This window comes from Dendronephthya gigantea, unplaced genomic scaffold (genome assembly GCF_004324835.1).
Source record: "Dendronephthya gigantea isolate DGI-Jeju-01 unplaced genomic scaffold, DenGig_1.0 000004F, whole genome shotgun sequence".
In the NCBI taxonomy this organism is placed as follows: domain Eukaryota; kingdom Metazoa; phylum Cnidaria; class Anthozoa; order Malacalcyonacea; family Nephtheidae; genus Dendronephthya; species Dendronephthya gigantea.
Window position 1 is genome coordinate 2,130,990 of NW_021163014.1, and position 26,821 is coordinate 2,157,810.

Sequence of the window (26,821 nt, forward strand, 5' to 3'; positions counted from 1 at the left end):
ACAAAGATCCAGATTTTTTTCAATGATTCCTTATTAACTGAAAAGTAATCAAACCGATAAGAAATCAATATTTCTCTTCAGCAGCCAATCGGAAAGCATAAATTTGGCAATATATATTTATACCTATTGCATGATTCATACTGGATTGCGCTCTGTTAACATCTATTGTCCTGACAAGCTGAACCCTTAATAAATTTGGTGGACCTTTCGAAAAATTAACTTTTCTCACAGGAAATAATTCATAGAGGCGCATAAAACAAGGTCTGGTTTAAAAACCGGAAATCCATTGCATGATTTTTAGAAAAACAAAGGTTTTGTGAGCTAGTGACAATCCAACTTCTTGGGCAAGGCTTGTGTGCTTAGCTTATGAACACTAAATTAAATTTCTGACGTAGTCATCCCTCATGTAGACATGCATCTTGCGGAGAAGAGATCCTTTGTTAATTTATTGATCGTGGGAAGTATATACGAACATTAAAAGTTCTTTAATAACGAGGGGGCGCGATTCTTGACAAGCAATGTTAATTGCATTTCAAAGGCTGCGAGGCACCGTTTAAACTATACTAAATTGCTTTCTAATTTGCAAAGGCAGTGAAAAATTTTTTGTCACAGATTGAAAAATGTCAGATCTATCATATTAAGAAACCATTTGCTACAAACAAGTCATTGCTTCTTAATTTAAGGAAAATGAAATGTGTATGTTAAGCGAATTGGATATCCGTAGTGTAAACAGGGACGAAATCCCCGTATACACGGAATTGGTCTCGCTAGACATGACAACAGACTTTATTAATTAAGGTTCGTGTTAATACAACTCTTTCTTGGGGTTATACAGAAAACATACCCGTATACTAATATGTATAAACTACAATATGCGTGGTAAAATATAATTATATCCAAAACAAAATGATACAAGTTACACAGTAGCTACAGTTTGACTTTAATCTTAAAAATTGCATTTATTATTGTACACTGAAGATAATCTATATTCCAGTTTTTGACACCCAGATTTCCTCACTGCTTTCACAAAATAAAATTGCACTATAGATAAGGAAACATATATTTCATACTCTTTTGCGAATATAAGTCCGTTTGTTCAGTATTTAGAATTAATGATCTGAAAACCAATTATACGAGTCGATCCATCATTCTAACAAGCACGATTACATTACAATATCTTGTAATTTCTTCTATCCTTCGGTATAACGTAAGTCTTTCATACTTTCAACACTGATCCTGCGATCTTCAAGAACAGTCAATTCTTTGCGACTTTCCTCGTCCATCTCAATAACATTTATATACATTCGCTGGATAAAAATGAAAATAATATTTTGCGTGAATATAGATGAAACAGAATTCTATTTGCTTTTACACGTGTGTAATATTAGATACTGTATATAAATACACCCCGTGATAATTTTGGGGACTCTTTACATGAGCCCGGTTAACCGAGATTCAACGAAGCGTGAGATGATTTTGAGGTATTGAAATGAGCAGATAACACGATCCCCGGCAGCTAAAATTTATTTTGAGATCACTTTCGATGGGAGCTTTGTAACCGTGCCTGTTTGAGTTATTTTCTACATTGAGCATTATAAATATACCTAAACTACACTTTGCTTCAGCGCTTCAGCAACGACTTGTTAGTCGAGTACTGCGTGCGAAATATTCCGGTTCAAATCTTGGTAAAGCACCATTATTTTACTTCATTTTTCCTTTTTTTTTCTAAATCTTTTTTTTAAATTGAACGTGTACAATACCATTTGGTTAGTTTCAGGGTTTATGTGTGGGACAGGTTTTTATTTTTTATTTAAGTTTCAGAATTTAAGCACTATATTTAAACTCCGAACGCAGAATTTAAGCTCCCAGCGAAAGTGATCCCAAAATAAATTTGTGCGCTTAGCAACTGGCTGGCCGCCATCTTGAATCAGGCCTGGTTACAAGGCAAATTCGAAAAAGTGAGCCCAAAATATTATTCTGCATCCCGGCAGTCGTATGATCACCAGAACAATATCATGGGCTTGTTTGGTGTCATAAAGACTTATTTCAATACCTCAAAGTCCTCTCACGCTTCGTTGAATCTTGAGTAACCGGGCACATGCAAACACCCAGAAAAATAAGGATCAATCCAGACATAATTAGAAACATTCTTTCTGATTAACTAATTGCATGAGTGATCTGCATTGATATAAGAGTATAAAGGTGCAGTTTGAGTGCACTATGACTGATTCAATTTTTTCCAAAAAAAAACATAATTCCTTTCAAAGAAAATGAAAAACGAAGTTTTATTAGGAATATTTATCTTACGTCATCGGTCTCATCCAACATTTCCTTGACTTCTTCATGGACTTCTTCAAATGATGGCCTGTCTTTCTGATCGTGTTCCCAACATTTTCTCATTATGCCATACCTGGCCATGGAAATGAATAAAAGCGCAATTGTCAGCGATTATACTACACATTGTTAGCTCATTAGCTATACTACACGCTACCGTAATCATTTATATGCATGGTTGGTAAGAATGCCATATTCACGACTCAAGCTGCAACACCAGGATGTGATGTGCATATATCATTCGAAGTTCATCGGAGCTCTCTCTATGTTCATGCATGCAAGTAAGATTAACAAGCTTTTTTTAAAAAAAGTGTTAAAGAATCTTCCAGACCGAAGAACATAAGTTGTTGTCGAAAAGGTGTCGTTTCGGCGTTCAATTTACATTCGCTATAGTTAATAATTGAAAATTAAATGAAGTTAAACTGAAAAATTATTGCAATTTAGTCACTGCAACTTACAGTTCTTCTGAGCAATGAGGAGGTCGCTCCATACGATTTCCTGATGTGACAAAGGTGAATGTATCGAAAGGGGAGATATCGGGGTACGGCTCCTTCCCTGAAAAAGTTTCATGTAGAAAAGAATCAATATCAAGTACTGACTCTCCCAGCTCTCAATCTTTTTAGGCCAGTTATTTGACAGGACTTCAGTTTGAACTCTTTCTAAACTGCATTTATGAATCATTACGTTGTTGTGGACAGTCATCGAAGGTCAGACAGCATCACGACTGTTTGCCAAAAATTCAGTAATTCTTCGCGTGGTGTACGTGTCATGATGTGTACACGAGTCACCCTATCAATTAGTATGTAAAAAACATGGTATACCTAATGTTGTGATTTCCCAGAGTACAATACCGTATGCCCACCTTTAGAAAAACAAACAGGATAAAAAAAAGGTTTGTCATATAATACACCAGAGTTTTGTAGCTGCAACGGTGTAGTTCTGAGTAACGTTAGAAGAGTCATGCGATAGGAAAACAAGGACATCTGTCTACACGACTAGAAAATGATATAATTACTATTTAAAAAAGCATCGAAATATTACTGTGGGATATTTGCCTGTGTGCCACGTACAGGCCGGTTTCAATCTCGACTCTAATCTGATCGTCCATCGTCGATCGATTAGGCTGGTTTTAGACCAATGTACGAGTGCTGATAGCCTTCTAGAGTTGGTGCGCTGTGACTACATTAAATAACAGCAATAAGTCGGGGAACCAGTGCTGCATGGGTGCAGTTGTTGCCTATTTCCATGTTGCATGCAGATGAGCCAGGAATTGTAGTAGTCAAGTCAACAATTTGACTGTTCCTGATGACGTAGACCAAAGGAATATTCAAGCTAACATTATTATGCCCTAATACACAAGCTATTACCAGTCCTTTATCGCTCTCCGTATATGGCCGATATATTTAGAGAAGTTTTCATGTTTGCTCATATAATACTCACATATCACTTGAAGTTCGAAATATTCCTTGTGTAAGTGATTCAACTGCCATCCATTTCACCGGTAATAAATTCTGAAAATAAAAATGAGAACAGAAAACTAAAAATATGGACTAAAAATATACATTGTATACCATGCAAATGCCTGAAAAACGTTACTAGAGTGTAAAGGCGTTTCATGCCACAACCCCATGAAAGTTTCTGTTCCAAAAGTCATTTTAGAAAAACCCAGTTATGAATCACAATCAATAGTCAAACAAACAACAATGTTAAGATTACGTACTCTGTTTGACTTGACATACATTTGTTCGACCCCAGTGATCGGCCTGGCCAAACCGAAATCAGACACTTTCGCCTCATAGTTGGCTGAAATGAGAATGTTCCTTGCTGCGAGATCCCTATGAACAAACTGATTGCACCAAGTAATTATTAGTAATGAATTGAAATCCATCATTAATTTGGTCAGATCCATCATCACAGTCCTTCTCGCCGATAAACAGTTTTTCAACGTTTTGGTAATACAAATATACTTTTCTTGCCTATTTCTACATTCGGCCAACTGATTGGGTTCAAATGTGTAACTATACGTATATAGGCTTCGTATGGTTGAACTGTCTGATGATACTAATAATATTTTTGAAAATCCATGTAACATCTACCCATTAAATATTGACATTGACATTCGCCATATGAGCGATTCTATACTTTCGTGCAGGGAACACGGCAAAACTTTAAATTCCTCGGTCGTACGAAAGTTTTCGCCTGATTTTCTTCATTAGTGAGAGTTCTACAGTATCGTATACTCATTTGATCGGTCGCATTTGAAAGAAAATCAATAGTTTTGTACTTTCTTCTGCTTGCCAACACAAAATTGAATAAGGGTGAGAGTCAAATTAATGACGTTGCTAGGAATTAACTGTTTATTACAGACTCGTACCTGACTTGCAGCCAAATGTTTCATTCCACATGCTATATCAACAGCAATCTGAAGTAGTTTTCTGTGGCTTAATGTTGAAAAAACATTTTTGTATTGTGATATGTCTTCGTTATTGTCATCAGTCACTGACACTCGACTATTTTTTAGTAGATACCGCAGATTCCCACGTGAGCAAAACTCCGTTAATACCAGGATAGGTTCTACATTACAAAAACAATGTTCATCTTTATGACGTTGAAATCGTAGTTTTAAATAAGATTAGTCGTTATTGACTATAATTATTATCACATTATTATTTCTCAACATTACAAATTTGCAGTAAAAACAGATTTACATTCAACATATTTTTTTTCAGTCAAATACCTGCGCTGGTATACGCCCCAATAAGTTTTATGACATTTTCATGTGGAGTTTTGTTAACTTCTTTCAAAATAAATAGCTCCATTAAGAGATCCGAGCGGTCTGCCGCCGATGGTGCGTCTTTGAAGTACATGAAAAATGTAATATTACATTATTGTAACCATATAAAGCTATATTTATATAACTATAGGTTATCGAAAAAGAAAATATTCATATTTATCAAATTTCATATTCCAAAATACCCCGTATTCAATGTTCGGGGACATGTTTCGCTATTTGCTTAGCATTTTTGCTTATGTCAGCAGTTTTACTCTTATCTTCGCTGCTCCACGGCAAGCCTGCCCGCGATTTCAATGCACATTTTTTGCATTGAAAGTTTGCAGTTTAATCTGTATGCAGGGTAAAAATGTTCTCAGGAGCAACTCTAAAAGCATTTTTTATATACGTGTGTAAAATGAAGCGAAGCTGCATCAAACATAAAGCCCAAAGACAGATTGCGGTACCGAACTATAAACCTCCGGAGTTTCAATGGAAAGAATTGATATATCACACACGCGAAGAGCCTTTCTCACTACGGTAAGTAAGCATTTCTAGATTGGGATTCTAGTTTCTAATCGACTAAAAACTCCAATTTTAAAGTGGACTTTTGGGCGTTGATATCGACGGCCGCATTGTCGTTCTAACCCATTTTTTTGATATTATAAAATTCATTCTGGTTTCTGTTTTTCCAGACATAGTTAATACGGCGGGGGGTATCGTAATTTATTTACATTCAACATTATTAGTTTGTTTTCTATTAACATGAATGTATCAATATTACCCCCCCCCCCGCCTCCCCGACTTAACGATCTTCCGCCGTCATTGTGCTATGTCCATTGTACTATTTGATTAGGGCAATCGCATTCACTAATTTGGAATGGCAAATCTTTGCTCGATCCTTTTTCTCGCAATAAAGAAATGCAAACATTGATGGCATACGAGCGCAGCAACTTAATTGTAAAAATTTTAAAACATGATTAAACTGCATAGCTACCTTTTAGCATTTTAACAGCCACAAATTCTCTATCGTTCTCTTTCTTTGTGTACAGTCCCTTCTTCACAACACCAAAACATCCTCCACCCAACTTCTTATTTAGAATTGTCAGATCATCCTTTTTGATTTCCCAGTCGTCCAAAACACAAATGTAGGACATGATTTCTAGAAATGTGGAATCATTTCATTGCAGTATTTTACTGATATATTTTTTTGAACATGCATGTACACAATTAAAAATTGTGTGCATTAAAATGCGAATAGGATATAAGTTTTTTGGCTATTTTGCAAAGCAAATAGGCCCTGGCTAACGAGAAGGATAAGCTTATCTAAACAGCACCAGGCCACCAGTTCCTTGGAAAAATAATATAGTCTGAAGCTTTGTCTTTTTTATAGTTTTAGGTCAACTAACAACTCTGAGAGTAGGGGTGCTATTTGGTGGAATGTTGCTAAGTTTCCTATATGAGACTTAATAGTATATTTCAATATTCTTCACCACTTGCCTTCTTCCTCTTTTTCTTCTTTACTGTTATGTTCGTGAATGGATGGTAGTCTTCTCCTTGGGGAACTGTCTACATCCTTTGGGTGTTCAGGAAATAGAATGTCCATGTTGTCTTTAGAGGCTTTTCGTGCTTTGTTTAACTATTAAGAATGTGGCCATAAAATCATAATAATTATATACTTCTTCTATCTGACAAAAATTCTATTATATCCTTATGTGTTTTAATTATATCTCATGCGAATAACTAGGGAAAATAGTTTTCAAATATTAATTCTCTTGAGTTGAAAATGCCAAGTCTAGTTATATTTAGTCTATAGCTATGTTATTCAAATCATTTCTTTGCATCATCTTAACTACTGTAATTTTTCTTAGTTTATAGGATAAAAGTTTTCAATTGCTTTTGGAAAAACTGGGAGAAGTGAGGAAAACCATTGCCTGAAAAATCTCGAGGTAACAAGATGATCTACATTGTATTCAATCACTAACATTGTATGTGAATTCATAAATAATTATGAGGTTTATACCGAACCAAATTTCGTGAATTTGGTCACATACACACCCTGTATACCCATAGAAATTAGTTTGAATGAATGTGCATACCAGTTACAAATACGAGTGGATCTATCGGAAAAATACAACGGACAACCTGTAGTATTTGTAACTGATTTCCATATCTATTCAAATCTTATAGTACAAATTATAGTACAAATTTTTCCTCAAGTTGTTTACAACGCTCGCGGCCGTCCACTTGTGTTATTCAATGCAACACGGCCGCTCGTATTTTAAACATAAAATAGAGAGTATAGGTAAATAAAACTAACCTCGTGTATAGGGCTATTGAATACCTCTTCCTGCCGTGCGTTTCTTTGTTTTCGGTAAAGCCAGTAAGCAATGAGAAGCCCGGCAAGTAAAACAAAAGTTGGAACAACGACAGCGATAATGACTTTAGTTGTATTGCCTTTACTGCTGAAAGCATTTGGAATATCTAAAATAGACGGACCACAAATTTAACTATACACTTATACAGAGCTAGTTTACTGTATTTTGGTCCTGCACATTTTTTCCCAATTTTTCAGTATTGTTTAAAATCCAGAATGGATATATAGATTGCGTGCTAATTTTGATTCCAAGCGAATTGACAGTAAATCGCGTTAATCTTTATCAGGGTTGCCAGATACAGTATGTAAATATTCGATGCAAAATTATCATTAGTACTGCCAAGAAAACAAAAAAGCAAAAAGCCAATACAAAGAAAACAAAGTGCCATTGTTACCATTGGCCGTTTTGCCTTCAAAATTCTGGCAAGCCTGATCGGCACCGGCATGACAAACACTGGCAGATGCACGCAGTGTCATTAAAAATGGACTACAGACTATTGCCATACGATTCGCTACGAGTCTGTAAAGAGTATTTCCTAAATTGCAAATGCTTGGAATGAATTTAAAGTCATTTAATTACTTTACTATTTAGAATTGAGGAGAGTTATAATCATGTAACTGCAGTGGAGTTTTCTAATTCGAATTCACTTGGATCAATGGCAACACCATCTCGTTACAGGAACAGGGAGGTAAATTTCTATTGAAATAATTATTTTAGTTTTAAATTTCGTCTTCGAACACAACACGGAGAATTTTCTTGAACAATAACTTGGTTTAATTGAGACATAGGCCACAATCGAAACAACAATAAATTGTAAGTTCCTTACTATTCACTGGTTCCAAGCAATGCGTTCCATTTCCAATTAAATTTCCATTGCATTTACAGCGAACTGTTTGATTTAGCAGCAGGCAATTTACAGGATCGTCTTTGGTATTGCAAACAGAATTGACGCCACACTGCCGTAGTTCTAGGTTTAATTGAAGTATATATTTTAGTATATGATTGTTAGAGTTAAAACAAATATTACATGACCACAGTAGCGTAACCAGCCAGACAATTTTAGTCATGTCATTGATTGCGAAAATAATGCATTTCTAAAGAATTTAATATATCTAATGACTTGAAATTTTTATAGCATTGCCAAATTTTCAGGCTCGCTTCGCCTGAGATTTTTTAAAATGTTTAGAAAACTAACACTTTATCAAAATATCTCAAAATATGTTTATACGTCAAAGTATTTTAGCACCTTCTTGCTTAGCTCTCTTAGCTGACAGTAAAAACTACTAGAAAAAAATTACCTCGAAAAGCGAGAGAACGATTTGTAGAAACTTTGTAGAAAGATTTGTAGAAAGAGAACGAGAGGCTACATTGCACAAAAGAGTCCAAGCCTGGACTCGTATTTTAAATTCCACGCTTGTAAATATCCAAAAGAAACAAACCTGTACAAATCTTGCCATCTCCTGTAAAGCCAGGCACACATTTGCACTGGAATGAATTAATCGTATTCTCACAAATTGCGTTTTCATGGCATGGTGATGGAGTTGAGTTACACCCTCTGTTAGCTTTGAAAAAGATATTCAAATCAATGTTGTTGTTGCCAATGTACTGAATATGTTTCAAATGTACAGTGTTCTAATGTACTGAGTATGTTTCAAAGAACTGACTATGCTTTTATAATTAATTTTGGAATAATTATTGCCTATGTAATAAAACAAAACAATTAACATTACAAACTGGCGGTCAAAAAGAACTGATCAAAACGCTAAACCGTCACTCCCAAAACATATATGAGTAGATATACTACATTATTGATCTTTTTTGGCCTTAATCTTACACCGGGCGCCATGCATATTTTCTTTTAAGGTGGTACACTACAAAAAGGCATATTTATAAAATTGAAAATATCGCAATATCTTAAAATACTTAATATCTGTTTTTTAGCGTCTAGTTCACAGCACAGACACCAGTGTGCCAAGTATGTTTTAGTCGTTTGAGAGCTTAGTTTTATGGTAGAACTGAGGGAGAGTTTTTGCAGCAATATACTTAAACTAACTTCGGGACGATTACGCAATTTTATTTGGACGTGTATATCTAAACTACGAAACGACTGCTGAAGTGAACTTAGCACGTGAATGTCTGTGCTGTCAACTAGAATTAAAAGAATCAAACATTTCTACTTCAACACATTTCGATCTTTCTAATTTTATCAATTAATATGCAAATGCTCTTTTTCTGGCGTACCATCTTAAGGTTATAATCTTAGTTAAAGGAAACTCATCACCGGCAGTCACTACAACGACCAATAAGTCATTGACATTTTCTGGATTAATTCCGCAATGCAATGCAGGAGTTTTGAATGTGTAAGTGCTTTGAATGAGAGATTGTTACAAAACGATCGTGTACGTTCGCCTCTCCTATTTTTCGTGCATGCTGTGCATAATTAGAAATGCATTAATTCTCTCTTATATTACTCCTTTTTTAATAATTTGTGTTTGAGCAGTTCTTTTTGACCGCCAGGTTATATGCACATAAACTCAGAGAGCTGTACGTCAATTAACTTGATCAATAAAACGGCCATCTGAAAACCAAATTTTATTTTTCCTTGTATTTCGTATTAATTTTAGATGTTGAGAAGCATGTTCGAGATGATATCGTGTAAAATGTGTGTAAATAATTATGATAATAACCATGCATTCTCAGCGATTTCATATAATTTATTCTCTAAACAATTTGTATATGGCTAATATTTTCTGAAAGCATACATATGTACCTGTGCAGTTTTTTCCATCTCCATTGAATCCTTGTTTACATTTGCATTCAAATGAAGTTGCCGTGTTCTTACAAATAGCATTCTTGTCGCATGGTTTTGCTTGGCAAACTTAACAAAAAAAATTAAATTTTAACGTATTCAACTTTTCAATTTTTTCCCCTCATGATCGATAGAATTTATTATAAGGCTTTAATTTACGAGTGCAAGTTCAATGATTTCGCTACATCCACTTAATTAATAGTCCTGCGCGACTTCTCGATTTGCCTGTGTATAGATAACATTATTTTATGAAAATATTGATAATTTCCGGATTTCTTACCGTTTTCAACGACTGACAAATTCTTCTCTGCAAGACAACTAAACGCACTGTTCCGTGCAACGAATGCACAGCTGTATTGAAAGTTACCAAGGTTTTTCACTCCATTTATAATATAATGACAAGCTTGAAGTTTATTGAAATCTACGGTACATCTGCGCAGATGACCACCATCTGGACCAAAGATGTCGATCCGAGCAATTTCATAATCAGCCTGTCTCGACGTTATCGGTGCTTTTCCCTCAGTTCCGACGCAAAGAACAGTCATGTTTGTTCCCGGAAGCACTATATCGCCTGGTTTGAAGGCAACTGTGCCGAATATGTTTTTATTAAGCGGAACTAATGAGTATAATAATATATATGATTAGCATTTAAATTACTGAAATTGTTGTCAATGTGTTTCGTATTAAGCGCAAACTCTGCTCAATATGATGTTTTCATAGTCAGCAGACTCAAATGCGAATCATAGAGCTGATGCATCAAATTCTTTTATATCAAATTAAAAGGAATTAGATGCTGTTCAAGATGCATTTATCTCAGTTATCTCTCATTGAATGGTCGCGGGGAATTTCTCATTTTATAAATCTATGTAGAATTATATTTAGGGTCCCAACCTCGCTTAGTAGTCACATTTTAACCACCAGAGGTACGGACTGGAGGAATAATAATTATTATGGCATTCCGATTAGAGATTCGAATGATTTTAGTAAAGCTACAGTATTCTATAGGTAAAACCATGAGATAAAAATAGTTATTTAACCAATATCTCCGGAGTAATGCACCAAAATATTCATTATATATAGAGATAAAGAAGGAATTGATTTTAAATCATGGGTACAATACACGGGTGGAATTAAAATCTCTGAGTGGAATTAGTGCCTTTGTACGGCTCCGAGCTGGCTCGGGGATTATGTTTATCGCTAGTTTTACCTGTGTTTGAGCATTTTGGAAAACTTTTCCCGTCAATTAGTACTGCCAAAAATAATGTGGAATATACAACGGCTAAGTTCATCTTTCTTGGAGAAGGAGTACGGAGTCAAAGAATTTGTGCAATGATTTTGCTGATCACTCTTCACGGATACTTGTTATTTGGTATTTTAAATACATCGCGGATTTCCGACAAAATATACTGCATCTATACACCCTCTCTCTAAATAATGAAATCAGATCATAGATAATAAGATATTAATACTATTGAAATGTACTTAATTTGCGTATGCACGAATGAGGACTTTTTGTTATAATTGTTGCATATAGCTATTATTATATAGTCTAAATAATTATTCAACAGATAGCTTTGTATACCTAAATGTTTGTGTGTCACTTTGGCAAAATCATTGGAAAATTAATGGTAGTATCTAATTTAAAAAAAGTAAATAATCGTCTAGCTAAATAAAAATTTAATCGATGTATTTCAATATAATTTATAACGGTATGTATACATACAGAGTTGATATATCATTGATTATTACGAAGTTAGTGCATGCTCTAGCTCGTTTACTAAGACCTTACCAATCAATTTAGTTTAAGTTAGAATAAAAGCTTATATGTCAGAATCGAAACCTAAAATAATGTGATAAAAGTAAAAATTAATTAACACGCGTTCGAAGCCACATAATTGAATAATTGATGCGATGGCACGAGTGTATATCAGCTGAAATCAACACACTGTGAATTATATAAGCACCACTTACTTCTAATTGTTATATTCTGTAGTCGAAAACAACAGGAATCGACTCCGAATGAAACGAATTAAGCGTAAAACGAGTTTCTACGTTGAAATGTTATTTCTTATATTTGGCTTTGTGAACAATTTTTTTAACACAGAAGTCTTTTAAATTTCATACTATTCTGCCCACACTTTCCGCTTTGATATTTGAGCCAATATTACTAAACTATTAGAAAAGGTGTTCTTTTAGGCATCTTTAGAGTGCCACTTCTTTGTTTCAAATTAATGAAATACAATAAAAGCAAATTCAAACTCCAAAGAACCCTCATGGCATGCCAAGCATGATAATTAACTGCCATTTGGTTTGCTTAAATATCCAATCTTTTCATCAAATGTTGCGCTATTATATGTTCGTGACTTACAGGCACCGGTTGTATAAAAAAGATAGTTAAAGTAAATTGTAGTTCGTCAGCCTTAATCATCTTAGTTAGACGTAACTAATTTGATATCGAAAAGCAAAGGCATATAATTTTACGCCTTAATTTGTTATCCACAAACATTTATAAATTTGTTAACTACACACCTTAACTGCGCATGCGTTGCAGAAAACGTGGTTAGTCCAATGGTTCAGACAAGTCAAATCTACCGCACAGGTGTGACATAAAATCAGTCGGTAGTGTTAGGAACCCCGTTTAAATGTATCTTACAAACAGCCCTGTTCTTGTTTACCAAAAGGACAACATAATTTTTATTTAAAATATAATTCCATTGTGAAAAAATGTGGACAGTATTACTTCAAGTCCACGTCGTAGATATGGTGTATCTTAAGGTCCTTAATCGAAAGTTAACTGCCCGTGGATTTTGCGTAAGATGATGAAACAGAGGCGTTACATGAATTCGGAAATTATTGTTAGCTGTTATATACGCACTCTAGAAGATTCCGTAGTACTCTAGTACGTTGCAAAAATCAAATTGTTGCTATTTTGATTGAAAATATTAAAAAATGCCTAAAAAGAATAAAAAATATCAAATATTTCATCGAAAAGAGGCGCAGTTAATATGAAAAGGGATTTATGAGTCAAATTATAAAAAGAATTGCCGATGAAAATAGCGTTAGCTAATCCTTTCTAGGATCTTCCTTAATTCGGCATTCAAACTTTATCTAAACCAAAAATATATTCCGTTGCATTCAGACTGAAAAAGCGTCTTGAAAGCTTTGAAACTTTCAGGGGGCTTCCTTTGAGTTGATAACGGTTAAAACCTTATAATATTGTTTCTTTTTAATGTTTTCTAACTTCCAAAAATTTAACGTTATTTAAGTTATTAACTATATGTTTGAAAAGTTAACGCTACTCAGGAGAATAGTTACCTATCACGACATTTATTACACTTATATTAACAGTATACCGGTAAATACTTTTAATATAACTGCTTAACTGGCTTAATTAACGTTTCATATATAATTATATAAAGGAGAAAATTGAACAGATTTAACATGTGACATCCCATGCACGGGCAAGGATTACCTTATTCTGCACGAAGATCCATTTTGTCATCTTTCTAGATAACAAAAACAGGTAAAAATGTAAAATTTCCTAGAGGTGTTTCCTCTCTTTATGTGGGCATTGCCAGTCAAAATTACTGCTCCCCAGGTATATGATTGTATAAAGGAATTTCCGTTCATAAAGGCGTGTATTCTCTGCCAACAAAGATGCCCATGTAATTTCCTCTCTAATGCCGACGTAACCGCGATACAAAAGTATTAGTTGACCACAATTTGCCATGCATTAAACCTTCAAAGCAGCTCCGGAAAATCTTCATCGTATAAACACTTAATGTTGCTTATCGCGAAACTTCGGACTTTTAAAGTGTCAACTGTGCCCATGAGTGACATTAATTTTGTTGCGATTCAGATTATGATCAAGGCTGTATAATAATTATTATAAACTCAATTCGAGCAGCATTTACAGATCGATTGCCCAAAGTTATTTGATTTACGTGTTTTAAAGGTGTTTATATAATTGGGTGTCATCGTGATGTCATTTAGATTAACCTAATTCCATGATGTTTTCGTTTTTCTATTATGTTTTCAGCTTTAATAATGAAATATAATATCATTTATACAGTCTTCTAATCAAATTTTTTAATCGCGCTTTTATTTTTTCAAATAATAATAATTGCACTCTGTGAGGTTTGGTACACGCATTGTACAAATCTTTGTAATCACATTTGACTTCATACCGAAATTGTAACAGCATATTATATTCATTTTTAAATCTTATAAAAGATGTATTTCCTACTTTTTTACGCAAATTCAAATCAATCTCGATCAATTCTACAATTTGACTCTCATTTCAAATCTTTTGGCATTTATACGTTTCGTGACAAATTTCCTTCGGAATTTACTTTTGAATTAGTCCACAGGCACCTATGTAAATATTTCATACTTTATCTTGCCTCTCTATTTTAATGAGCAGACTTAAGTTTGTGTCAAACGACTTTTTGTTCTTCGAACGTGAGTTTTTGTTTCTCAAACACTATTACATTGGTTAGCAACTTATTTATGCAATACATTTATGGCCAATTTATTATTATTTCCCACAAGTTTTTTTTTCATGATTTGAAAACAAAAATATTCACTCTGGTCAAGTTTTGATCATTACAGGGCGCATTTGTAACGTTCTACTGTATTTATTTAATCGTAGCACTGTGTTGTAACACTGATGGTGTGTATCTTTCAAATTTTTCCTCATCTCTCCTCTCGTCGTTGTCTGGCATGAACTCAACATTAATATAGGTTGCCTGAAAGAAAAATATTAAAAACAGAACGGTTTTGAAACTGTGAAACCTAGGTTGAAAAATTAGCCTCTAATTTCTCAATGAACTCTTTCTTGCTGAAAACAACAACTATTGTAAACAACATTTTTTACAGATTGCATTATACTGTACCGGTTAGCACTGCCATTTGTTCCCCGTGTATAATGCATTGTTTGTCGTTATGAAAAGTTTGCTCATTACTTGGGCAACAATATACCATTCTGTACCATGCATAGTTTAAAGATATGATAAAAGTGTGAATTATATTTTCACGTGCATCATACTATTATGTATACCTCTGATTCTTCCAACATCGATGACAGTTTTTGATGCAGAACGGTGAACGTAGGCCGTTTCTCTGGGAACGTCTCCCAGCACCCTGACATGATTGAGAATCTTTAAATAAGAACAGAAGAAATTCAGTGCATATGATGCGGATAACTACAAGGACAAGTTTGTGGTAATATAATTTGTTAGATTTAGTATCATTAATTTAAGAGATCGTGCGAGGGGTGTCATATTCAATTACGCATACTCTATTACAAACTGCAAATCATGCAGAAAAAGGGACGATGCTCGTTAAATTTTTCTAAACTAATCCAATTAAGTCCCTGGGATTCAAATTACATACAATTTAAGAAAACTATAAAGATTGATTTTCTAAAAAAAATCAAAGAAATCTCATAGTTCAAGGTTTAGCACAAAAACTCGCTCTTGACCACTCGACATAAAACGGATAGGAGGATAAGGGCAGTATACCATGCAAGGCTTGTAACGAAAGTGATGCAACAAAAGAATATTTTTTCCTTGGAAAATTTCATGACAATGTTGGCATGCAGGTATCAAGGTCAAATCTGTTTAGAGAAATTACTTACAGATAAGGTGAACAACGATCAGGTTTACTTAACCGACCGCCTGAACCAACGTGAGTCATAATATCATGCGGTGAGATTCCTTTGTACGGCGACCCGCCTTAATGAATGAGGAAATAACCAACAATCAAAGAGTGTTTCAAACAGTTCCTTCAAAATAGGAACAAACGTATCCACTTCATTAATATGAACAACGCCAAAAATTGTGAATAATTACTGGTTTACGGTAAAAATCAAAGCTATTTCTAAAGCATTTCAATTTTTAGAAATTTGACATTTTTTTATTACCAATATTTGATATTTCCCATAAGAGAACACCGTAACTCCACCTAAAAATATGTTTAATACATAAATTACATAAATTTCACTTCGTTTACACTAGTTCGTTTACACGGTGAACTAATAACCATGCAACTTGTTAGCCATGCGACATAAAAAATTGACTGAATGTGACCGAAATTAAATGTCACCAAGGTTGCCTGCAGTTCATCTACTAGATAATTAAATTATTCGCCATTTGTTACCAGCCGTCGCCAGTAAATATAATCCTATATCTTGGTTAATTTAGCATCGTTAATTTTAAACGCTCGTATAGAATGCTAAAAGAAAGCATGATCCAAATTTTAGAGGGGTGTAACTAAAACGATAATTTAGGAAGGGGGGGGGGGTGAATATGTGCCCCGACGGATTTCTTTTCTAAGCGCTATTATTTGCAAAAGAAATCCGTCGGGCACAACTGAGTAATTATATGAATATTCACCCCCCCCCCCAATTATCGTTCTATTTACGCCACTGTACTTGGGTTCGGAGCTCAGACAACAAAATGCTATGGTTCAGACATATATAACTAACACTTACACGTCACTGGCAGAGGTGAATTTTCCTTCAACCAAAGCCTCAATCGCCGTCCATTTCACAGGCAACAAATTCTTAAAATGAAATTACAATTACTTTACTTCAAACTATCCCCTACGCAACTTTTTGTTTTCGTTTTGTAATCGCAACTATAGGCCTTTTTTAGGAAACCGTTATAAACTGAGGGAGGGGAATGCATTACGCAACTAGTCCCAGCTGGAAATTGATCATTTATAGATGTGGAATTTTTAAATTTTTAACTCTCTACGATTTGATTTCCCATATTTTGAGAAATTTCAATGATAAATCTACTCCTCCGAGGATTATCGTATTACTTTCCTCTGAACAAGCGTCTATTGCTAATATTTAATCTCAAAAGAGACCTGGGGGTGAAAGAGAATTTGGGAGAGCCTCCTCCCAATTATATTGCTATGCGGAGGATATATCTATTTGATGAAGGAAGGGCAAAATATGCTAGCTTCTGAAATTAAAGCCTTACATACCCGGCGGTATTTTTTGTATTCTCCGCTTGATGTTTCTCTTGCGAGACCAAAGTCTGATATTTTTGCAATCCATGATTCTGTGACCAAAATATTCCGTGCGGCAAGATCACGGTGGACGAACTATCGAAAATATAGAGAAAAGTCATCAATCAAAGACGGAGAGTCCGTGTCTGGACAGATGTATTCATGAGATTTTATGACGTGCTGTAATAATCAATGCAATAGATATTTTCTATAATGATTGGCTCGATAGCTTTGAGGAGCCAAACAAATCTTGCTTAACATGAAACTTCCATGTTTGACGTCATTTTAAGAAAGGCCTATTGTCGTCGAATTAGCTACGTAATAACTCGAAAATAGCGCTACGTAACCCAAAATATACAGTATAAAGTTTAGAAGCTTTATCCAAATTGAAGTAACACTTTTTAGAAACTTCATACTTTGAAAACAGGTAATTTGACAGTGTAGCTTCTTGCAAAAGTATACGTATAAAAATATAATGAAATTGAAAAAAAAGTAATTGTGACATCCATGTAATTTTTAACTGCAGTATCTGTTGTCGGCATGGTCAACGTAATTATCTTTTAATTTAATGGCTCAGTGGCGTAGGGGAAACGATAATTGGAGGGGGGGGGGTACATACTCATATATTCATGTTGTGCAAGATTGATTTACAGAATTTTCAAATCCATTGCCTTTACAGGTCTGTTAACATGAATATATGAATATGTGCTCCCACCCAATTACTGTCTCCCGTACGCCACTGATATATTTCTAATTGATAACAATGCATTTGCCCAAAGTATTCCAACTTCACCCATTTTCCCAAATGCATTGTCAACTAACTTCTCACCTGCATCGCCGCCAGGTGTTTCATTCCAGCAGCGACGTCTACCGCTATACTAAGCAACTGTTCCTCGGTTAATCTCGGCTCTGAACTTGCAGGAATTGTTCCATTCAATATTTCTCGGTACATTTTTAAAACATCCTTAAGATTTCCTTTCAAACAAAATTCTGTTACAACTGCAAAAGGTTCTAAAAATGTAAAATATACATAAAGGTTTATATGACACGAAATAATTATTCTACAATTGTTTGTAACTTTCATCAGGGTTTCAAATCGTATTTAAAAAAAGTCTAACTTTGGATTGTGCATCCGTTACGAATGATTTGGGGTGACGTAGATTGGTCCCATGCACGCAAATCTTAGTATATGAGAAAGAAAGCAGACAATAGAAAGTCTGCGTAACCACATTACTAGTACTGTTGAATAATATATGCATCCCATTTCAATAGCTTACCTTCGGAAGTACACGCACCGATAAGTTTTAAAATATTTTTATGAGGGGTAACGTTGACAAATTTGAGGATGCGCAATTCTGTAAAAAGATCAGAGCGATCTATTTCTGTAGCGTTTTCTGCAAAAGAAAAATAGAAGATGTAAAATTATTTTCTTATTGGGAGATTGTATTTGCTACTGTACTCCATATACTCGATGCAATCATATAGTAAAAAAGAAGATAAAGCAAATGGCAAGACAAAAGAAAATGCCAGAGCAAAAGCAGCATCGCGGTCACTGGCGTAGCAAGCCTGACGATTTAGTCGTACTATACAAATTTTAATATTATTATCATTATTCATTTCTTTAGAAATCCATTGTTTTCACAGTTGATGAACTCCAAAATATTAGCATAGCATGACTAAATTGTCGGGCTGGCTTCGCCATTGATCGCGGTTGGTGTATGGTAGAGCAAAAGCCGCATCGCGGTTGGTGTTGGCAAAGGTTTGGAAGATTAGCGTTTCTAGTGCAATAATTTACCTCTAAGAACTTTTACTGCCACAGGAATATCAATATTCTCTCCATTTGCATCACTTCTACGAAATGTTCCCTTCTTCACAATACCAAATTGACCTGACCCTAGTTTCCTGCTGGTTATTGAAAGGACCTCGCGTGGCATCTCCCATTCGTCAATAACGGTCAAGTATTCAGAATCTGCAACAGGAAAAATTTGCCATTGATATTTTCGATACCTTTTGTCATGTTTCTAAGTCAAAAATTAGAAGTTGATCTTTTATAAGAAGCAAACGTAGACCTTGGCACTCTTTGGCTTTGGCGTTCTTTTCAATTTTTTTACAACAACGGGGAAATACTCATACATGCTAGGAATGTTTATCTTAACTATCGTAAGCGATCGTTCAGGCAATCGAGTATTGTGTTCTCTATATTGGGACACTTAATCCCTGAGGTGCATGCATAATGAAAGTAAGCAAACCACCGGGTACAGAGTGCCTGCACAAAAATCCCAAAGAAAATTAATTCATTATATGATTAGTACATGATCGATTAATTATACGTATAATCAACAACTGTGAATTAAAGTTAGGGACTAACTTAAAATTATAATTGCATTGCAAGTTGCGAGGAAAATTGCATGGTGCATGTATTACAAACAGTTCCTTTAATAGTATAGGCAACATAATCATATAACACTGGTTATTCCAATGATTAATGTAAGGTTATCGATGGAATACAATTATTAGAAGTAATCTCACTGGTATAAAAAAATGACAATTTTTTAAGGGATTCATGATCATTTTCAGTACTGTCCAAAAACAACCTAGCATGCACTGCGGTTCGGTTGCCGTTGACCGATAGAAACCGCAGACGACCAAAAGGGAAAAAATACCAGCGCAGTAGCCGCTCCGAACGAAATGTTATGAACAGCAGAGGAGGACGTCACAATAACCAAATAGAAAAAATCGTAAGAAAGTTTAACCTCCGTCTAACCGCCGTTGGACCTTGATTTGATCAAGGTATGACCTAAGTTTGACCTGGTCAGACCGACGTTTGACCTAGGTTAGTCACGGTTTTTTCTGGACAGTACTGTAACTTGAAATAAGTGTTCCAACCAATGTGTATTGTATACCTTCAAATGATTGCTCTGTATCTACGATCTTTTTATTTCCCTCAAAATCATCGTCAATGGCTACTTTAAGAGGTAACGGCTTTTCTTCTGCAGTTTCCAGGACTTCAGCTTCAGGAAAAAGAATGCCAAGATTCCGAGCTGCGCCATTTGACATTTGTGTAGCAGGAATCTGAAACATCAAAAAGTTTGAGCTCATTTGGTGGGTATGATATTGGTCATGATGTATGCTAATTAATTTTATTGCCAACCTTTGCCGACCAAGGATTCTTGAAAGAATGACAGTCAACCTACTACAACAATTTAGAATCGAAGAAAAGCAAAACCATTAAACCGGTAGACTTGGATTTTGAAAACAAACTTTAAGTCTATGCCAGAAATGCCATAATGTATAGAATGATGCACGCAAGTTTCCTTAGCTCATATTTATCAAAACCTTTATGTTGATAAGGGTTCTAGCATCGCCATCTGGTTTCTGAAAGTCTTCTCATCCCTACATTTCACATCATTTTCCATTTTTCCGGCCTTATATCATTGTTATTTTGATCACTTCTGGCTTCGCAATCCTATGATGCTTTTTATTCAATATCTCAGTTATAGTAATACTATATAATTACAATACTTACTAACCAGGTACTATGCAGTTACACGGAATAATTAGATTGTAGAAGAAGCTATAGCGGTTGCAAGTGTCATTTCTAACGTCAGTTTTAAGAAAATACCTTTGGTAGGAGATAAACTCGCAAAAAGTCTAATCAGTTTATATACTTAATCGATTCCAATCTCGTCTAGACTGGAATCAATGTATTATACAATAAAGATTACACAATTTCTTCGCCATATGAAAGTAATGCAATCTCGTTTACTCGAAGTTTTGAGAGAAAACGATTGGAAAGATAGTACTTTGTAGATTTCACTGATTTTTCTGGCAAGTCTTGCTTGTAAAGAGGACATTTGCGTTTAAAAATTAAGACAATTAATGGAAACTGCCCATGAATAGCATAATAAAATTAATATTGAATGCATACCGCATCCCGGAGGTTTCGATTTCTTTTCCTGACCGTGATCCACGCTATACCAGCGACAGCCAACAAACAAACAATCAACACAATAAATATTACAACGGGTGTCGTTATGTCGTCATTTTCCCGATTGGATTTATCAGCGTTATCGAAGTCCCCTGCCACACCTGAATTTAAAGATCCGTCTGGTTCAATTATTATTTCAGTATTGCACAAGTATCTGGCACAGTACTAGGGCTGTATTGTAATAAGATAGGATGTGGATAATTCCTACAGTTTCCTAAAGTAAATAGCTAAGTAATACATGGAATTATAACTTCTCATACCTATCCCTAATGTAACATTTTGAGTATATATCTCGGATATCCCTTTTGTCGTACTCACAGCCATGCCAATCCAGTATGTAGAATTTGGCTCTATATATTATCGCGAGAATATAACAAAAATGAAGATAAATATAATAAATAAAATAAAGCAACACTATAGTCAAGTTTTTTTGGACATCCTGCATTACTGCAGAAATCCCAACATATGTTTTTGAACTGCGCTATACTATGCATGTTCGATGACGGACATGTTCAAAGCAAGGATATTATGGTGTTTCCATGTAGTGTTACCACAGAGTTATAATACATTATAATTATAGTTCTGTCATTAAAATATGATTTCCTTTAAACTTTCTAATATCTCTATGGCCATGTTTTTCATATATGCTCTGTTTAACGAAAAAATTTTACCTATCGAATAATCTTGGCGAAAGAAAATATGTTCGTATAGTGGAGTTAGTAGTGTATACGTACAGTACAAGGAAATGAGTATTTCATCTCTACCTAAGCCATTGATTTCCAGTGAAGTCGAATTCATATCATCTATAATTCTCTTTGGTTTAGCAACCAGTGATAACGGGCCTTCATTTGACCAATACACAAAGAAGCGTTGGTCACAATGTTCCACCTCATATTTCCAATTGATAGAAATTGTGTTATTTGTTGTTACCGTGACATTCATCGAGAAACTTCCATATTTTCTACTTGTGCAAACTGTAAAATAATAGTTTGAGAAATAGAAAAAATTCACATTGCATAAAGGGTTTTCTATTAACTAAATAATTTATACAACAAAAAATACGGTAACCGCGAAGTTTCTGAGTTCGAGCGAATTCTCACTGAGTGATTTATCTTCCCCTCACGAAAATAATTTTAGTGTACGATCACGGAGGCATTTACCTGGAACAAGCGGGTTATCCACTCGGTAGATTCTTGAAAGCCCTTTGCTAGTTTCGATAACCATACCAACCCAGTATTTTGTTCTGGAATCTCTTCCTAAAATCGAAACATGTCGTATTTATTGTGGGCTTACTCGTCTGTTGATGGTGTCAATAAATGGTGACATCAGCATATTAATAAATATTCAGAGTGCTAATAAGAGTTTCCTTACTCTACCTCGAAGTTCAAACGATGTTGTGTTCAAAGATAACCTCACCGAACTTGAATTTAAAGAAACTGGCCCATCCTTTGCCCAATATACATGATATACTAAGTCGCAATTTTCGACAGTGTATTTCCAGCGATAGGAGATGGTATTTCTTTCAGTGAATTCCGCAAAGAGGGAAAGTTTATCTGCTTTCCGATTGGTACAGTCTTCATGGCCATAACATAAAAGTTGAAGCCATTAGCAGAGATATTACAATTCTTACAATAATATACTTAAAACGATATGAATCAAACGCTAGACTTATACATCTTCGAAATTATAGCAGCAAATTTTCAATTTTGCAAATTCCAAAATCAAGCGTTTACCTTCGACTATCAGTGTTCTGTTTTTCTGGGAACATCCAGCAGTTAGTTTAGCTACACAAAAGTAAGCTTTTCCATCTGCATGATTAACGTTGGGGAAGTCTAATACACACTCCAAGGCATTTTTTCTAGTTTCACACGATTTTAGTTTTTTCTGTTTGTTGTAAATACCAAGAACAAATGGATCTCCTCCAAGGTCATCAAGTCCCATTGTCGTTGCATTACAGTACAACTGGATATTTGACCCGACCGTTGCTACTGCAGTTGGACGGAACTGCATAAATATTACAGGTTGAATGCCAACTAAATATTTGAAGAAAATAAGAATCAGGTGGTTTTAGCATTACTATGAAATTAGTACAATATTTTAAGTATAATTATCCTTATTAATATGTATTGTATTTACAACACTTTTTCGATTATCCCCAAAGCCATTATTGTAACAGTGCAGGGACGGGTTTTAAAAATATCCTGTTTGTAAGAGACAAGATTTTGGGCCTTAAAACTTTACACTTACAAGCTAAATCGTCTAGTGACAGTTGTATAAAAGACAAGTAACATAATTTTTTTAATTTAAAAAGAATAGAATCACTTACATGGACAACCTTTGCTGAAAACCAATGGTAAAGTAGTCACCAGCAATACAACAATATCCAGATTGAGTGCCATGTTTCTCGCCATGTTACCTGACTGAGGGTCTCGAGTTTTGGTCGGATAGTTTAACTTTTCTGATGTTATTCTTGTAGTATCTGTCGTTGTTTTTTACTATCTTAATTGAGGATCTATAATTGAGGAAAGGAATGCATTAAATCACTATACATACGATGATATTTACTTCCTGTAACACCTTTTATGTAATCTGAATGTTTTATTTCAAAATCGGACGAATCTTAACTCGCAATTAAGGTGGTCTAGGTAATTGAAAATCATGATTTATCCTGTTTTAAAAGTTTCTAGGGCTCCAAACTTTAATGTTTCCGTAATCGATCCTGAATATTTTTTCTCAAAAAAAATATATAAAGAACACCAGAATAAAGCGAAAGGTTTTACTAATTAGAGTTTTACGCTTAGCTAGCAAAAGGGGTTCATTAGCTTATTCTATTGTTTCATTGTTCTATTGTATTGTTCTCTATAATTTATGAATATATGCGAAACTTTTTTCGTTGCATTACCTAGCAAACTAAAATTCTCATTCCCCCTATCTCGTTCAAGATAACTAAAAAGTAATAAAGCTAATTTGATAAAACTTTCATGGTTGACTTTAACGACAATTGGCTCGGACGTGAACCTGAAATAGTTGTATTCCAGTGGTATTCTTAGATTGAACAGTCTAAGTAAAATAGCGACCGTTTATTTTAGTTTGATCGTAGACGTTTTATAATTATATTGTATTATTCTGTCCTTCTAGCGTTAAAACCTAGTTTGTTATCGTGTTCACAAAAATCGTCTATTTTCCACCATTGGGTTTGTTTTGTCTTGGTAACTATAGTGATTGAAGATTCCTACATATGCCATGAAAAGATTTTTATATTTTTCTCAAAATAAAAGAAAAAAAATAATGTACTGGCCTACCTCAATTTGCTTCATCGTAGAAAATGTGAAATTCCCTTGAATTTCGCCCACATTCAAAGACGCTTACAAAACCAGCACCCACCTCCAGCAGAATGATACCCACCCCCCGCTATTTTTACGCCTTTGCATTTTTTTGATTTTGAATAAATAAACTCAAACCAAGAGATGTATCGCTGTGACTTCACTGTACAATTTATGCGGAATTTTATAAAAAGTTTGGTTTATAAAGGCTCGGTTTCCTCATTCGATTTATTCTTAAGATATTTGTTGCGTTTACAATGAACGATACGGTCCAACAGTGAAATGAAATTGCCCATGCACGGCCATGCAGCCTTCTCTACCCAATGATCAAAGGTTGGGGGGGGGGCTTTATTAATATAGTTTCATTTAACGCAGAGCATTTAACCGACATATGGAGCCGTTCATTATCTTGCTGTAGGATCGTTGGGCCGAAGAAGCATGCAGTTATACGTAGCGTTATTTCTACGCTATATAGCTATTACAGTAGCACAACCTGAGTGAACACAATGATAAATGATACCGATGAGGAAGGTTTAAAAGTCATTTAAAAATCTATCAATCCCTCAATGCGAGATTTAATATCGTGCATGCGATTGAAACGTCACAATTGACGAGTAACGTCAAGTAGAGCCGGTTATTCATTCTAACAGTATGACGAGGAGTTAAATAGTATAGGTTTTCTAAAATTTCGATTCAAACGTCTGCTTAATTTCTGTATACAAATAGAGCTATGTGTATACATTTCCTAATGTGTTCCTCTCACAACTGAGAGGATTATAGAACTTGGACTGTCAAATATTACGTGAAGATTAGATATTAATACCTTTTATTTCCAAAATTCCACTGTTTTATTCACACTTTTAACCACTGATTGATTCAACGCATGTAGCTATCTGTTGCATGTTTCATTGACGCCATTATTTGTCCATAAAAATTTAATTATCAGAACGAAACAAAATACCATTCATTTATATCACGTATCAATTATAAATGACGGATAGTAATATATCCTAAATGTCTTTTGATCACTTTATTTGCTTTAGATTAGTTATTTGTAAACCGCTTTTAAATCTGAGCTAATACGCGCTTCTTTGCTATGTTTTGAACAAGTTGCCTTTAGCAATGATTCATAAGTGCTTTAATCCGGTTTCCTAGGCTATTAAAGTTTATAAGACTTCAAAGAAGGATATTGCCCTATTTTTTAAACCACTTAGGTTAGTCCTTTGTTGCCACTTATCAGCTGTCTCAAAGACAAAAGACTTTATCATGGCTGCCAAGAAAAGTTCAAAGCAAATAGATTATTTTTTTCATCGCTTCACGTTAATATCCCGGCATTTTTTGCTAAAAGTAAACGCTTTTATTTTACAGTAGGAATTATTATCCCTTTATCTTCGGCGCGAAGCATCTTTCAGATTCTCAGTTAGGATAGCTTGCGGTGTATCATCATACCGTCTATAATATATATAGCACTATAAATTATCGTGATATAATCATAATTTATATCATAACTTAATTATTAAGAACTTCAATGAGCTATATTTTTTTCATCTAAATCGGGATAATAATGAAAATAAATAAATCATAGCTATAGATCCTCCTGTCGTGTATAATATTAAACTTGTAGATCATTTAATAATAGCCTGATGGGGCAAAAATATATATCAGCTTTCACAATACATCAATGTCCGTGTGGAATAATTAATATAAGACCATGCACGACATAATTTTTTCAGACAATTTTTTTCCATATTTTTAGGCTAATATCCTTCAGCTTTTTTAGCAGACTTCGGGTAAAATAAATTATATTAATTGGATGACTTTCATTTCTGTTTATCTATAATTATTTATAGAAACACTTTCTATGAATGATAAAATTCATTGTACATGCATCGAAACATTGCAAAGGAGAGCTTTCCATTTCATGAAACGGTTGTATTGATGTTAATTATGGGCAGCCAAGTTCCTCATCATAGTCATGCTACAATCTACATACCCTATAAGATGCTATTACATTTTAAATGAAAGCTAGTGGCTGCCGTGATGCTATACGTGAAGAGATTAGTGCGCACGATAACCATGCAACGCAACGGTTCTGCATGTTTTAGTTAAAACGAAATGATATATGATGTCACACCAGCCAATCTAGTCGATAGGTCATTTTCCTCAACTGGACAGACTGAAACATTTTACAATCACGTGAAG

The 26,821-nt window shown here is 34.6% G+C and overlaps 2 protein-coding genes across 2 annotated transcripts; both read right to left on the reverse strand.

The window, feature by feature from the left end:
* Positions 1–1,172: 1,172 nt before the first annotated feature.
* On the reverse strand, positions 1,173–11,696 carry LOC114515600 (fibroblast growth factor receptor 1-like). Its single transcript, XM_028534887.1, has 16 exons — positions 11,499–11,696; positions 10,572–10,907; positions 10,253–10,360; positions 8,922–9,044; positions 8,309–8,449; positions 7,425–7,588; positions 6,605–6,743; positions 6,102–6,266; positions 5,072–5,188; positions 4,709–4,908; positions 4,055–4,180; positions 3,775–3,845; positions 3,156–3,196; positions 2,793–2,889; positions 2,308–2,410; positions 1,173–1,307 (listed from the first exon to the last, which is right to left on the reverse strand). Exons 1-16 carry the CDS (start codon positions 11,578–11,580, stop codon positions 1,191–1,193), a joined length of 2,130 nt encoding a protein of 709 aa, XP_028390688.1. The 5' UTR covers positions 11,581–11,696; the 3' UTR covers positions 1,173–1,190.
* A 2,871-nt stretch (positions 11,697–14,567) lies between these two features.
* LOC114544905 (myoblast growth factor receptor egl-15-like) lies at positions 14,568–25,740 on the reverse strand. Its single transcript, XM_028563397.1, has 18 exons — positions 25,443–25,740; positions 23,623–23,808; positions 23,030–23,329; positions 22,673–22,870; positions 22,457–22,552; positions 22,061–22,270; positions 21,557–21,646; positions 21,237–21,397; positions 20,212–20,380; positions 19,104–19,277; positions 18,586–18,702; positions 18,138–18,319; positions 17,285–17,404; positions 16,785–16,855; positions 16,215–16,255; positions 15,930–16,026; positions 15,351–15,450; positions 14,568–15,039 (listed from the first exon to the last, which is right to left on the reverse strand). The coding sequence occupies exons 2-18, from the start codon at positions 23,705–23,707 to the stop codon at positions 14,929–14,931; spliced, it is 2,322 nt and encodes a 773-aa protein (XP_028419198.1). The 5' UTR covers positions 23,708–23,808; positions 25,443–25,740; the 3' UTR covers positions 14,568–14,928.
* Between the last annotated feature and the right edge of the window lie 1,081 nt (positions 25,741–26,821).

Bases quoted from the DNA above. Each gene is read 5' to 3' on its own strand.
- LOC114515600 (XM_028534887.1), bottom strand. From the start codon at position 11,580: ATGAACTTAGCCGTTGTATATTCCACATTATTTTTGGCAGTACTAATT. The intron at 9,045-10,252 runs GTACATATGTAT...TCTTTTTCAAAG, and splicing joins AGATGGAAAAAACTGCACAG to CTAACAGAGGGTGTAACTCA. The intron at 7,589-8,308 runs GTAAGGAACTTA...CGTCTATTTTAG, and splicing joins TTGCTTGGAACCAGTGAATA to ATATTCCAAATGCTTTCAGC.
- LOC114544905 (XM_028563397.1), bottom strand. From the start codon at position 23,707: ATGGCGAGAAACATGGCACTCAATCTGGATATTGTTGTATTGCTGGTG. The intron at 18,320-18,585 runs GTAAGCTATTGA...TTACATTTTTAG, and splicing joins CGGTGCGTGTACTTCCGAAG to AACCTTTTGCAGTTGTAACA. The intron at 16,256-16,784 runs GTAAGTGTTAGT...ACATATTTTTAG, and splicing joins TTCACCTCTGCCAGTGACGT to GTGGAGTTACGGTGTTCTCT.